The sequence below is a fragment of the Myotis daubentonii genome, chromosome 12 (assembly GCF_963259705.1).
Source record: "Myotis daubentonii chromosome 12, mMyoDau2.1, whole genome shotgun sequence".
NCBI lineage: Eukaryota > Metazoa > Chordata > Mammalia > Chiroptera > Vespertilionidae > Myotis > Myotis daubentonii.
Window position 1 is genome coordinate 62,469,243 of NC_081851.1, and position 15,396 is coordinate 62,484,638.

The 15,396-nt window shown below is 45.1% G+C and overlaps 1 protein-coding gene across 2 annotated transcripts in view; it reads left to right on the top strand.

The window, feature by feature from the left end:
• Positions 1-2,356: 2,356 nt before the first annotated feature.
• The window catches only part of FEZ2 (fasciculation and elongation protein zeta 2), a 41,128-nt gene continuing 28,088 nt past the window's right edge, over positions 2,357-15,396 (top strand). For both annotated transcript variants that reach the window (XM_059660124.1, XM_059660125.1), the window contains exons 1-3: positions 2,357-2,642; positions 7,958-8,066; positions 14,727-14,843. In XM_059660124.1, coding sequence (XP_059516107.1) covers positions 2,389-2,642; positions 7,958-8,066; positions 14,727-14,843 — 480 coding nt within the window. In that variant the 5' untranslated portion in view covers positions 2,357-2,388. The remainder of the gene's footprint in view (positions 2,643-7,957; positions 8,067-14,726; positions 14,844-15,396) is intronic.

The following is a 15,396-nucleotide window of genomic DNA, read 5'->3' on the forward strand; positions in this document are numbered from 1 at the left end:
GTATAGGTGTGCAAAAATAAATTGACTAGGAAAAGTGATTTAAATCTTGTGTTTTGCAATGGAGTATTCATAATTTAAAAAAAAAAATCCTCACCCAAGGATATGTTTGTATTGACTTGAGAGAGAGAAAGAGAAAGAGAGAAACATCAACCGGTTGTCTCCTATACATGCCCCCACCAGGGATTGAACCTGCAACTCAGGTATGTGCCCTGACAGGGAATTGAACCTGAAGCCTTTGGGATGCTGAACAATGCGCCAACCAACTGAGCCACCTGGCCAGGGCTGCAATGGAGTATTCAAAGTGTCTGGGGTGATATCAGGTAATTTGAATTTAATTAAAAGTAAAAAGCATTCTATGTGGAAATTTTCACTAAAATAAAATCCCGAGACCACTAAAGCTAAACCAGTAGCAATTTATGTGTAAGCAGGTGAAAAATTTGACAGTGTTACATGTGAGTCCTAAGAGTAAGTAATTTTCATTTCCACTAACACATACTGTACAGACAAATGGAGATACCAGTAAGGAAAAAACCCACAATTTTGCTTTAGCTGTGTACCTAATCAGGAGAGTCCGAGTCACTTTGATAGTGTTTCCTAACTTTGTGTGTGTAAATACATAGAGAAAAATAGATCTTTGATACTTTTAGAGCAGTGGTCACCAACCTTTCAGACCTCATGGACCACCAGTGGTTTGCGGACCACCGGTTGGCGACCGCTGTTTTAGAGCATCACTTTTGAGTAATGTTCAGATAGGTGAATATTAGCTAAGCTAGACTATTTTCTCATCAACCCCAAAGCTATTAACCATGGGGTAATTAGTTCTAGCTGTTGGCCAAGTAGAGCACAACATCTGCTCATGAAAATAGAGAGGGAACAATATTGCCTTTAAATAATTATCAACAGTTTCTTAGGCTCAGTGATAGATGTATTTTGGTTAATATGGAACAAATCATTGAAATAAGAGACAACATTCTTTGGCATAGTAAATAGGAAATTTTTGTATTAACATGTATTCTTGAGGCTAGGTTTCCAAGACATGGACAAAGCATACTGAGAAAATCTTACTTTATATTATTCAGATTTATTTTTCAAAGTATAAATTCATCTTTCATGATCCAACCACGGCCCACTTCCTAAATGAAGTATGTGATTACTACAGGCCAAAGATCAACCCCGATCCACCTCTTTAGCTGTAGACCAGCACAAACCATTCTGTCTAACAAGACCCAGAACCAAAGTTTAGACCTTGGATACAAACTCTTGTGAACCCTTCAAGTGCCACTTGTTAAAACCCCACCCCAAATCTTGGATCAGACAGACAGATTTGAGCCTTACCTCCGGTCTTCTTGCAGTCAACTGACAGATTAATCTCCATTCTTTTCTCTAGTGCCGTAGTATTGGCTACCATGGGCTCCAGGCAGCAGACCGTCTGGTAACTGTCCTAGGTATATATTGCCTCTACATACTCACTCTTATAATCACAGGTACTTTTCTCCCCATTTTCTTTTATTATGGCAGTATACATATAAAATTACCATCGCAACCATTTCAAGTATACAACTCAGGGCATTAAGTACATTCATATTTTTGTGCAACCATCCATTGCCAGAATTCTTTCCATCTTGCAAAACTGAACCTATATGCCCCTTAGTAACTCTCTACTCCCATTCATACCTTTTATTTCGTATAAATGGTTTCCTTTGGTCTTATCACTACACCTGCATTGTAAATCTCTTGTAAGGAGCAGCTGTGTATTACTTATGTAACATACAGATATGGCACTCACTGTCAGGCACTGTTCTAAGTGCTTTGCAAATATTAACTTACATAGCTATTCAGTTTTGCATGTTCCAGAGGGTCTAGCGAGCACGAGCTTCGCACGTGGGAGACCTTAGGTATTTGTGGAATGCATTTCGGCATCACTTAAGCATTTCCAACTGACTCGGCCTGTTGTTCTGGTTGGAAAGATCCAACAGGAGCAGGCTACCCTGGGGAAGTGACTTGTGCACAATCTGACGCTAGGTCGCCAGATTAAAGCAGCTCTTTACTTTGGCCTCATTTAGGCCCGGTACCCACTAGAGAAGCCAAGAGGGAGGCAGTTTCTGAGTCAGAGAGACTACACGCAGTGACCTAGTGCAGGTCAGGTTAACCCTTCTGTGGGGACCCACGGTCGATCCCGCGAAGATTCTGCCCAGGGAAGCCCCAGGCTGGGCGGCCCAGGACAGACCCCAGCCGGCGCCCGGGTGGGGCGGGGCCAGCGGGCGGGGCGGGTTCCGAGGGCGGGGCCCGGGGACGGGGCGGGTTCCGAGGGCGGGGCCCGGGGACGGGGCGGGTTCCGAGGGCGGGGCCCGGGGACGGGGCGGGGCGGGCGCGTCCGCACCGGCGGCGATGGCGGCGGACGGCGACTGGCAGGATTTCTATGAGTTCCAGGACCCGGCCCGCAGCCCCCAGGACCAGGAGAACCACAGCGCGGGCCCCGAGGCCGCGCCCGGGCCGGGCGGGGCAGGCGGCGGCTTTCCGGCGCTGGCCCGCAGCCTGGAGGAGAAGCTGAGCCTGTGTTTCCGCCCCTCGGGTCCGGGCGCCGAGCCCCCGAGGGCGGCCGTGCGGCCCATCACCGAGCGCAGCCTCCTGCAGGGGGACGAGTGAGTGCGGGCCCGGCCGGGAGCGGGCGGGAGCCTCCCCTGCCCTCGCCCCGTCCGCCGGCCCGGGGTCCGCTGCCCGGCGGGACCCCGGCGGCAGGCTCCGCCCCGCGCCCTCCTTCCGTCTCCCGGGCCGCGAGTCCCCGCCCCTCCCCGTCGCCCTGCTCCCTCCCCGGGGCCCTCGGCCTCTGCGTGCCGGCGATTTAAATCCCCTGCTGCCTCGCGCCCCACCTTAACCCCCCGCCACTGTCCGCCGCCGCCTCCTGCGGTGAAACCGACCCGGGTTTGGGGGAGCGGGAGTCTCCTTGTAGAGCCCGTCTAGAGGCAGGACCTCCTCGGCTCAGGTGTAGCCATTCATTCATTCAACAGCAGTTACCCAGTCCGTTAAGTGCCTGAGGCTGCTTCGCACTGGGCATACGTAGGGCACAACCTAGGCTGGGAACTAGGTTTATAAACACATTTGTCTGGGTGTGACAAATGCTCTAGTGGATAGATGTGTAAAATTTAGTTAGATTTAAAAGTGTGTGTGTGTGTGTGTGTGTGTGTGTGTGGTGGGGAGCCAGGAAAGACTTGATAGAGAAAGAAATGGGAAAATTGGATCCTGGTGGGAGTGGGAGTTTGCTTGGCAGGTGAAGAAAGGCCTAGCATTCTAGCTCGAGGATGCAGCACGTGCAAAGGTACCAGTGTTGAAGCAGCATTAAGCCACAGCAATTTATTGGGTCCACCTGAGAGCCCAGGTATGGTGCAGGCTGCCACAGAAGCAAAAAGGAAGAGCTGTGCTTATGAATAGCTGGGATCTTCTGTTCTGGTGGGGAAGACCAATGCATAAATTGGTAATTATTACCGAACTAGAGGCCTGGTGCACAAAAATTTGTGCACTCGGGGGGGGGGGGGTCCTTCAGCCTGGCCTGTGCCCTCTCGCAGTCTAGGACCCCTCGGGAGATAACGACCTGCTGGCTTAGGCCTGCTCCCGGGTGGCAGAGGGCAGGCCCAGTCCCTAGGTGCAGCCCCTGGTCGGGCTCAGAGCAGGGCCAATTGGGGAGTTGGGGCGCCGCCCCCTGTCACACTCAAGGCAGGGTCGATGGGGAGGTTGTGGAGCAACCCCCTGTCACACACAGAGCAGGGCCCATCAGGGGGTTGGGGTGCTGCCCTCTATCACCCACAGAGCAGGGCGGATCAGGGGGTTGGGGCGCCGCCACTCTCACACTCAGGGCAGGGCTGATGGGGCGGTTATGGCTCTACCCCATCACACACAGAGCAGGGCCCGTGGGGGGGGGGAGCTCCCCCCTATCAGGCACAGAGCAGGGTGGATAGGGAGGTTGTGGCCCCACCCCCTGTCACACACAGAGCCGCAGGGCGATCAGGGGGTTTGGGTGCTGCCCCCTGTCACGCTGATCCCGGTGCTGGGAGGCATATTACCCTTTTACTATATAGGATTGAGGCCTGGTGCATGGGTGGGGCCGGCTGGTTTGCCCTAAAGGGTGTCCTGGATCAGGGTGGGGGTCCCCACTGGGGTGCCTGGCCAGCCTGGGTGAGGGGCTGAGGGCTGTTTTCAGGCTGGGGGTGACTGAACTCCCAAACGCTCCTTTTTTCCTTTTTTTTTTTTTTTTTTTTTAATTCTGGGCCAGCTTTAGCTTGAGGCTTGGCTCCAGCTCTTAGGCCTCTGGCTGAAAGTAGGTTTCTGGCCTTTGCTTACAATGTTGCGAATCTGCTGGCTGAAGTTGGGCATATTTGTTACAATGTTTCTTAAACTGCCAGCTCAGAGGCAGCGGCAGGCGGGGAACGTTGGTTTCCTCCGTCACTGAGGCAACCAAGCCTCATGTTAGTTTCAAGCTGCCTGGCTGCCGGCCGCCATCTTGGCTGACAGTTAATTTGCATATCTCGCTGATTAGCCAATGAAAAGGGTATCGGTCGTACGCCAATTACCATGTTTCTCTTTTATTAGATAGGATTATCTAAGTGTAACAATGGGGAATTCACAGGGTTTTATGAGAGCGGGGAGAAGGAAGAGATAGAGTTCCTGGGGGCACTTTTTTTTAACCACTTTGAATCCCAATTATAATTTGGTTAAGTAAGGATTGTGATTATGTACCACAGGACCAAAAGGGGGTTAAAAAATGGTGAGAGTAAAAAAACTTCAGCAAATGTAATGTCAGGGAGAAGCGCCCCTGGAGAGGCTGAGGGTGAAATTACTGGAGTAAATAACTGAGGACGTGGGTGTGGATGGGTTTTCAGAACATTGGTGGGATGGAGAGAATGGAATTTAGGGAAGAATTCTCATGAGATAAAGCTCCATGGGTTTAGAAAGGGGCTTCTAGCTTGATGATCTCCTTTCCTCTCTGAGGCAGATTATCAGGAATAAGGTAGGAAGCTTGAGAAGTGGGGGTTGGGAATGGGTGCCTGTAAGCATGACTTAGCAGTGGTTTGGGCCCAGCTATGTTTGGAGACTATATCTTTTAATTTTACCTTTGTACAGTGTTCAGGTGTAGAGGGAGGAATTTATGATTGGATGTTGTACACAAAGATATGCACTCAGTGGCAATATGTGACGTTTTAAAAATTCTATTCCCCAAAAGAAGACAGTATTGTGTATGTATATAGATATCTCTATCTATCTATCTATCTATATATACATATATATTTATAATTATATACTCTGAATCACTAGACTCAGGACATATTCTGGATTTTAAAATTATACTTATTACGAGTTTGGGTTTATCAAGAGTAACCTCTCAAAACAGATTAGTGGTTCGTACACAGATAGTTAAAGTTCCTTACTTTTTGTTTCACCTGTACTGTCTGGAAAGTAGTGTGTTTTAGCCTTTGCTTAAATCTTAGGATGATGAAAAACTTAAAAACAATTTTTGTTACTCTTGAAGATGGTTTTTAGTAGATGACATGTTGGTAATGTGTGTGGCTTGACTTCGGAATGCGTGAGAAATCTCTCTTTCCCAGGGCCTGAGCTGGTTACTCTCATCATCCCCTTTCTGTTGCATAAATCTGCTTCGCATTGCTTGTTAGAGTCCGTTTCATGCTCCTTTCTCCAGGGAGAGTTGAGAATTCTTGCCCTCAGATATTGCCTTGAATATCTTCAGGCATTTTATTGAACTTTTCTGGGTCCCAGTTTTAGTTTTGGTTAAATACAGGGATTGTCCTTATCTGCTAAGGCTTTACGCTAGAAGGGTCTCCTGTAGGATTCAATGTTGGTGGGACTTTGACCTTGGAAAGAGCTGTTTCGCCAGTTGTTTATGACTGCTCGTAATCCTTCGCGATAAGGATGAAGGCAAGTCCTGTCTTAACTGGAGAATTCTAGAAATCTTTCACTTCAGTGGGCCCTACTTCCTTCCTACTACAATTGTTCTGACTTTGGTGGAGATAGAGGACTATTGATTGTCCTGCCCCTTCTGGACAGATCAAATTCAGTCACAGTTACTTTTGCTAGGTGAGCATTCTAGTCCACTTGTCCTTTTATCACAGCCTCATGTATAAAGGGGCAGACAAGCCATCCCCCAAAACTCTGGACTTTCTTCACCTTCTAGAGAATATCCTACTGGGGTTTCTGGCCAGGCTTAGGTGTATACTCAGTGATTCAGTATTTGAAAATCTCTCACCCAGGAAGGTGTGGGCCTCACACCCAGCACATTTCACAGTCCAGAAGGGTTGCTTCCAGTGTGAGCATGTTGGCAGGAGAGGAGATTATGATTCCAACAGAGAGGGGAATAGGGATGAACCAAGCATATGGGAGATCTGCTGGGTAAACAGGCCAGTTTTCCAGAGCCTTTGGGTTTACATTTTCAATGAGGCGAATGTGCGTTCCAAAGCCAAAAACATCATGTTGGGATTTTATGGTTTTGGCAGTTGTGGTCCTATTGCTTCATCTCTTTAGCACCAAATCCCAATGCATTAAATCAAGCATGTTGCTTCTTTATTTTGAAGCTTGTGTTCTTATTTCTAGGCCCCTAGTGGTCTTGCTTTTGTATCCTAATGGCTCACACACTTGTAAATAACCCCCACCTAATTATGTCATGGCTTATTCACAGTTAGATACCCGTTATAAATTTTAGGGTGTTTTTTCTTTAAGACATGTATGAGCGTACCTCTAGCTGGCAAGTAGCTTGTAGCTATAATGTTTAACTTTACTTCAATTAAATTTCCTGTCATTTATATCTCCCAAGTCAATGTTTTTCATAGAAGGTCATGTTTTATTATGCTGGTTATTACCTTGGTACCGAAACCTTCATTTTGGTCGTGAAATTGGAGTTCGCTGTCCTTATCTAGTGTGCTTTGGGACTCAATACAACTCATTTAAATTAATGTTTAGAGTAATTGAGCTGAAGGGATGTCTGTGTTTCTTGTTCAAGCCTCTCATTTTGTAGAAGGGAGGCTAATGTAGAGAGGTTAAAGGACATGGCCCAAGACTCGTTGTTTGAGGAAGATGGAGACGAGTCTATGTTTTCCTGCATTTTCGTCAAGTGCTCTGTTGCCTCGCACAAGTGCTGCCTGAGGTGGGGTAGCTTCACTGCATATCGCCTGTGTGGATTATATTTGAACTCCCTTTCTTTCCCCTTTCATTTTATCAGTTTTAGTCCTTGGTCTATTATATTACAAGTTAGATATTCAACCCTGCTCTAACATTACAACCGAATCCTTTTTCCTAGAAGGGAGAACAGGTCTGCTAGAGAGATTATTTGCTCTATGGAATGGTCTATATTGTTGGCAGCTCGTAGGAAGTTAAAGCACAGTGTGCTTCTACCAGGTTGCAATGACGCCACTTCCCGGTGCTTTAGTCTCCTTGTCTGTAAAATGGGGGGATAATGATGGTTCTTCCTAATACCAGCTTTTTAAAGTATTGATCTGACAGAGAGAGGAAGAGAGAGAAGAACATCGGTTGGTTGCCTCCTGCCTGTGCCCTGCCTGGGGATGGAACTCACAACCTTCCGGTGCAAGGAGTGATGCTCCAACCAGCTACGCCACACAGGCCAGGGCAGTATTGCTTTTGAGAAGTAAGTGAGTTAATATGTAAGTTGTTTAGATAGTGCCTGGCACATGTTACCATGGAAAGTGTCAGTTATCAACCTGGGAGAGTTTTCCATTTCACTCCATCTTCCCTCGGGACTTCTTGTCAGCCAATTACACAATTTTCATTTAGTCTTATTTAGGATGCTCTACGTTGTTGATGTTTTCTGAGAAACAGTGGGCTTTTTTTTTTTCCTTTGATATTTTTTGTTTTTCTTTCACGGTGGAAATGGATATTTATTTAATAAAAGACATACAGAACGCTAACTTTCGTTGACGGTAGTTTTCTTCTTTTTAAGGATTTGGAATGCCCTGACAGATAATTACGGAAACGTAATGCCTGTGGACTGGAAGTCATCCCATACCAGGTCCCTGCACTTGCTCACTCTGAACCTCTCAGAAAAAGAGGTAAGTTGGGGATTGAACCAGTAGTTTCTTAATAACTGAGTCTGATAATGGAACTAACAAGGAGCATTTCTATTAACCAACATTCATGAGTGGCCTCTTATTTCCAAGCAATTGGACTGGCCCTCTGTGGCCATAAACCACCTATTAGCACTTCCCTCCAGTGCTTCCCCAGCACACACTCCCTTTTTTATGTTTAGCTAAATTTTCATCACCTGTGTTTGAACATTAATAACTGGCCTGCCCCGCCCCCCCCCCCCCCCCCGCCTTCAATAACATGATTTGCTGAGAACACTCAGTGAGAATCCTAGCCTTTGGTTTAATACAAAATCATGTGCTACTTAGTGATGGGGATGCATCCTGAGAAATGTGTGGTTAGATTTCCGTGTCGTGTGAACGTCATAGAATGCCCGTACACAGCCCTGTATGGTATAGCCTACTGCACATCTGGGCTGCTAGCCTGTGCAGTATGCTACGTTATGAAACAACACAGGATTAAATCCAGCACAAGAGAAAGTCATCTAATTAAGAGACACCAGAAACATGAGATGTATGAGGAATAACATGGCGCACTGATTTACAGCAAACATTTTTTTATAATTAGAATATACTCTAAAATAATGATAAAAAGTATACTGCAGTAAATACATAAACCAGTATCGTAGTTGTGTATTATCATAATCGGGTAATAGTGCAGATCATAATTATATGTGCTATATTTTTATACAGCTGGCAGCACAGTAGGTTTCTTTACACCAGCATCTCCACAAACACCTGAGTGATGCGTCACTAGGCAACAGGGATTTTTCAGTTGTATTATAATCTTAGGGGACCACTCTGGTCTGTGCGGTCAGTTGTTGACCCAGACATTGTTAGGTGGCACATGACTGTATTGAGGTACTGGAATATCAACAGAGTTAACTTTTTGATGAATTTAATGATTTGCTTGTTGCCTAAAGGCTATGTATTGGGATTATTGGGGAACCTTTGAAAGACATTTCAGTTCTGGGCTTTTAAATGTGTTCTTGGCTAACTCTCTGAGGTTGCTGTGTTTGCTTGGTGTTATAAAGTGAAGATGCCTGAGGGAGAAAAACGAGCACAGGTGATAAGGCAGCAAGGGGGGACAGAAGAGGGAAGATAATTGCTTTAAGTGGAAAATCACAGTGTTGTTTAAGCTGAGGAGAAACGTAGCTAAATTATGTCAGTTTCAGGGCTGGCTGTTTAAGTTCCTCATCAAAGAGCAGCGCAAACCCATGCCGGATATTTTGGCATGCTCTTGTTTCATTAGTGTATTTGTGCAGTTATTGGGAGCTTAATGCAGTAAGCCTGTCAGTATGTTAAATAGTATTGTTAAGGTTTTGTGAAAATGGTTTTCTTAAACATGTGATTCAGAAAAGCTTGCTATCCAGTATTTTCTAGTAAAATACAGCATTCTAGTAAAATACTTCCCAGTTTTCAAGTAGATGTAGAATTCTTACTGTTTGCGCTAATTATTGACCCCAGTAAGCTGTTTTGCAGACTGACCTGACATACGAGTAATGAAAAGGAATGCAACCAGATATCTTATGCTCTGTCTTCTGTTTATTTAGAGCCGGGCTGTCATTTTGGACTTAGTTCCAAGTTTCCCTTCCTCTCCGAAGCTTCCTATTACTGATGTAGCCTTTGCTGATCTCATGGAATTATGATTTTAGACTCGAAAGGGACTTGAAAGAACACTTAATCCAACCTCTCACTTGGGGGGAATCCCCATCTACAGCATGTCTGACAGATGGTCAGTTAGCCATGGCCTGAATCCTTGTACAGAAGGAAAATGCACTCCTCTCTGTGGGAATCCCTTACACATGTGGGGTGTGAAAACCCTACAGAACTTATTGGTCCCATAGAAATTTAGCCCCATTGTCTCCTAGGTGCTAGTCCCCACAGCGTTCTGCTCATGTCTCTTAATCACTATTGTGTTCCCTTATTATTCATACTAGAGGCCCGGTGCACAGATTTGTGCACCAGTGGGGTCCCTCAGCCTGACCTGCACCCTCTTGCAATCTGGGACCCCTCGGGGGGTGTCATAGAGAGCTGGTTTTGGCCTGATCCTTACAAGCCAGGCTGAGGGACCCCCCATCGGTGCACAAATCCTTGCACTGGGCCTCTAGTATGCATATAAGATCTTTGGTTAATCTCTTCCAGCCCTCCCCCCTTCTCCCTTCCCTCTGAGATTCATCAGTCTGTTCCATGTTTCCATGCCTGTGGTTTCTGCTCCTGTGTTGAGTGTCTGCCCCCTGGTGGTCAGTGTGCATCATAGCTACCGGCCAGTCAGCCGGTCGCTTAGGCTTTTATATATATAGATGCCTCTGGGCTGTCATTAGATTGTGACCTCCTTGTAGTGTCTTTGTATTTGTCTCTTTAGTAACTACCACTGTGCCTGGCATGTTGTCAGCACTAAGACAAGTGTTTGTTTACCTCCTGGAAGCATTCTTTGGATTATTCCAATTGTAAATGAAGGTCCATAGGAAATTATTTTGACAAAGGGAGAAGAAATTTGCTGGATCTTTAGGCTTCTAGTATAGTCCAAATTCTTCTGTGGGCACATAATTTCCCATTTGAGACAGCTTCCTTTTCATAGAGGGAAACAACACCAGCAGCTCTAACCCTGGCACTGAAAGAGTGATGTTTGGAATGCTTGGCAAAGAGAAGGCACGTTGATGCCGAACGGGAGAGTGAATAATGATACCCGTGACAGCCAAGGTTAGCTCTCATAGTCCGAAAGGGATTCCAGCCCTAAACATATGTCATCTCCGTGTGGAGTGGGCTTGGCCCCCTTTCTGGAATGATGATCTGGGATCATTATTTTTGTTGTCATGGAAATTTGTTCTATGGTTTACTGGTATCACTCACATGTTTTGGCAATAGCTGTAAGCCTATTGTAAATACAGCGCCTTCCTGATCATGCTTATACATAGAGTGCTTCTGAGTCGTTTGCCTTAGGAGCATCTCCTGTGCCATCCGTCCCCCACCATGAACATTTTTGCAAGGACTTCAGCTTTGTTTACGCACCTTTCTATCTTTAAGAGTAGAAACAGTAAGATAATAGGAGTGATTTTCAAATTAAAACTTTTGTCTATAAGGGGCAACTTATCTATAAGGGGAAAAATAAAACAAAACTATGGTCTTCAAGTTACAACATAGAAGAGTGATGGGGGTGGGCAAGCGGCTGTTACAATTTAAAGATCAGTGAAGGTAATTGATTTGTCTACTCTGTATCATCCATATGTCATTGTGATCACACTGGAATTTTTCATCTCTGTGTCTCCAGTTTTGAAATCAAACATCCGCTCTCAGCAAGAGCCTAATCTCTTGACCAAGTATGTCAAGCTCAAAGGCTAACATGGGCCAAATAAACGAGGCATGCAGCCCGTGGGCTGAGTTTGACATGCTTGCTCTTGACCTTCTTATTTAAAAGGATAACTATTATAGTTTAAAAAGTATATTAGAATTATAGGCCTTAACATGGAAAAGCACCCTCTGCCCTACTTACCCATCTTTGGTTCTCACTTACCAGAGGCAACCACTTTCAGCTACTTCACCTATTTCTTCTAACAGATAACATACTCCTATCATTTTATTTGGTTTTTCAATTTCCAGAGGATGAGGGTTTAGCTCTCTCATAGTCCTCCCTCTAACCCCAACACCATAGCCCTCATAAAAATTTACCTTTCCACTATCTTCCCAATATTTTTATATCAAAATATTGGGTTAAATTAATCGCCATTTATATTGATTATTTAAATATTCACAGGTGACCCATTTTCACTTGTAATTTTTTTCTTAGGGTAATTTTAATTGCCTTTTTTGTGATTTATTTAGGTTATCATTAGCTCACTAATTCAGCCTCAACAAAGCCATAAAACTAATTTTAGTAATTGAAATACACTAATTCCTCTCTCCTCTCCCTTTTTCCTAATGCCCTTCTTGATGCCCTCAGCAGTTAACAATTCTAATCGGAACTAGTTACTCTAGTTCAGCTTCACAGCCATCATTCTGAGATCTTCACTATCATTACAAGATTCCCTTCACCTCTTTCATGTATTAGATCCCATACAGAAAGTCGTCTTTCTTTTTGGTTTTCCTCCTGGTTTTAATGGAGCGTATTCTGCAGTAGCTTTCTGAGAAAGGGTACATGAGAAGTCAGTTTTTTGAGAACTTGAATGTCCGGAAATTTCTTTATTCTGAATCCTCACCTAGTTGTTTAGCTGGGATTCTAGAGTGGGCTTAATTGAAATGCAGAAATTATATTCATTGTTTTCTAGCTTCTGTTGTTGCTGTTGAGAATTGAAGTGACATTTGATACCTGGTCCTTTTAATGTGATGGTTTTCTCCCCCTGGGAGCTTTCAGGTACTTTTCTCACACAGTGTTCTAAAACTTCACAATGACATGCAGAAGGCCGTGGCCAGGCCTCCTAGGCCGACGGTGCATTGAGAAACAGAATGAGCAGGTGTGTCATCCCTGTGGTACAGCATGGAGCTGCAGTCTGTGGGAGTAGATAGAGCCTGGAGTGCTGACGCGGCTGCTCTCCCAGCCTCAGGTTCTGAAAGGCAGCACACCTGTGTTCCTTTGCGCGCCTCACTTGCAGGTTTCTTACCTTGTGGGCTTTGTTCACCATTAAACTTCTCATGATCCTGTATGAGGAACTAGGGGGGAAGTAGGGAGCTACAACATTCAATTGTATCCTCAATGTTATGTGTATTCTCTGCACTAGTAAATAAAATAACTTTCCCAGGTAAAATGCTATTTTTAAAATTATGTGCCAGCTGATAGAAACACATGGTTGCTTCTTACATGGTTCATTGCTGCCCATTTATTCTCTGGGAACTCAGTGTGTGCTACTCCTTGAAGAATGGAGTTCTATCCCATTTGACCCTGTGATCCCACTTCTAGGAATATATCCCAAGAAACCAGAAACACCAATCAGAAAGGATATATGCACCCCTATGTTCATAGCAGCACAATTCACCATAGCTAAGATCTGGAAACAGCCTAAGTGCCCATCAGTAGATGAATGGATTAGAAAACTGTGGTACATCTACACGATGGAATACTATGCTGCTGTAAAAAGGAAGGAACTCTTACCATTTGCAACGTCATGGATGGAACTGGAGAGCATTATGCTAAGTGAAATAAGCCAGTCAATAAAGGAAAAATACCACATGATCTCACTCATTCGTGGACAATAGAGACCATTATAAACTTTTGAACAATAATAGATACAGAGGCAGAGCTGCCTCAAACAGATTGTCGAGCTGCAGCGGGAAGGCCGGGGAGGGTTGGGGGGCAGGAGGTAGGGGGGTAAGAGATCAACTAAAGGACTTGTATGCATGCATATAAGCATAACCAATGGACATAAGACACTGGGTGATAGGGGAGGCTAGGGGACTGTCTAGGGCGGGGGGATAAAATGGATACATATGTAATACCCTTTGTAATACTTTAAGCAATAAAAAAAAAAAAGAAAAAAAAAAAAAAAAAAAAAAGAATGGAGTTCTAATGTTGGTCCTTTCCTCATCTGGATAGTCATGTCATGTTACCTAGGTGACAGACAGATGGTCACCTGTGCATTTTAATCTGCTGAGTTTTCCAGGCAAGGTCTTCACAGTGACTCCCAGTACTAAACCCCAAGTCATTAGAAAAGGGGCTGTTTCTATTGGTATGGACAGGGTTAAGGGACACCAACTAGGCCTGGTGTGATGCCCCAGGCTGCCAATAGCCAGCAGACCGGCACCATTTGGCATGAAGATTCAAGAGGGGAAGGAGTTACCAGACGCTGGAGAGAGTAGCTGCTTGACAGGAGCTGCGGCCATTGGTCTGGCAGCGAGGGAGACAGCAGTATAAATGCCCAGCCCTCATCTTCCCACCTTCAGTCAGTCTCTTGCTAGTGACTACCAGTGGTCTTTAACCCCCTGGAAGCCTGAGGTCACGGGCATCCTCTGATGTAGTCCATAAAGGCCGGCCTCCTGGGGCACAGCGCAGTGTGGAAAATGGAGGTGGGACAGTCTCCAACACAGTTAGGTTTAAACATGTTCTGGAACCCAGAGATCCTCTTTCATATTTGGGAGAAGAGATTTCAGCTGAAAGGGCTAAGTGCGACCCTCACGGACAGTTCCTGTCTGCAAAGGGGTTGATCACTTGGGCTTCACTCTGAATGCTAGAAGTTAGTTTGCACGTAACTATGTTTTCCGTGGAATGTTAATGTATACCAGTCTTACTGTTAGGTTGTTAACTAAATCACATTTGCTGTCTACCCCGCATTTGCTGTCATTCCCTACAGCTTCTAACTAATGCCCTATCCCTCTCTTTTTGTACTCATCCGTCAGCTTTGATAGCTCCCTCTCCCGTGGGAAAAACAGCTAAGTGTGTCTCTGTATTGGGCACTATGTGATGCTTGCAGCCTTAGCACTTTCATAGTTATTTATTCTGTGTTGCTCTCGTTTGCGTGGGAGGGGAATATGTAAAGCACTTCACTCACTGCCTGGCACAGGGCAACTGTGATAATTTCTCCCTTCGGAGGGGACGTTCTTAGCTGATGCTTCCTCTGCCATCGTCTTTATCCAGACCCTTTGACTTGGTTGTGATCTGAAGGTCCGGTCTTTAATCGTGGGTTCTTTTGCTTTTAGATAAGTGACAGCTTGCTCTTCGACACATCAGACGAGGAGGAGTTGAGAGAACAGCTGGATATGCACTCGATCATCGTCTCCTGTGTTAACGACGAGCCCCTCTTCACTGCAGATCAGGTACAGAGGAGAGATTCATGCAAAGGGAAAGGGAACCTTGAGCTGAAACACAATTTGTTACTATGGCAACAAGTGATGGGTTATTGGAATTTACTTGTTTCCTCTATTTTCTGCTTATGTAGCTTAATAGTTGGCTCCTCCCTGAGAGGAGAAGAAAGTCTCTGAACTCTGAAGCAGGTGGGATTATGGGAGTTGGAAGATTTTCCAATATAGGCAATTTTCCAAGCTAAGCATTGTTAAAACAGGACAGTGAGTTACTACGGGAGGGTTATTGCTTATACCGAAATCACAAAGAATATTGTGATTTTCTTTTTTCTTTAGATCTAGCCAGACATGGGTAATCTATAATATATCTGTTAGGCATCATCTCGTTTCTCCCAAACCTATGCAAAATCACTAGCACGTACTGGATGTACATGTTGTGTGCTCTGGAAAGAAGTGGGCATTATTCCTATGGAATGCGCTATAATGTCAGCCCTGAATTCATTTAGAACCAGTCGAATCAGCTCTCTCATTTTCTGAATACTCTTCCCACCTCTTTTGTATTGTCAAA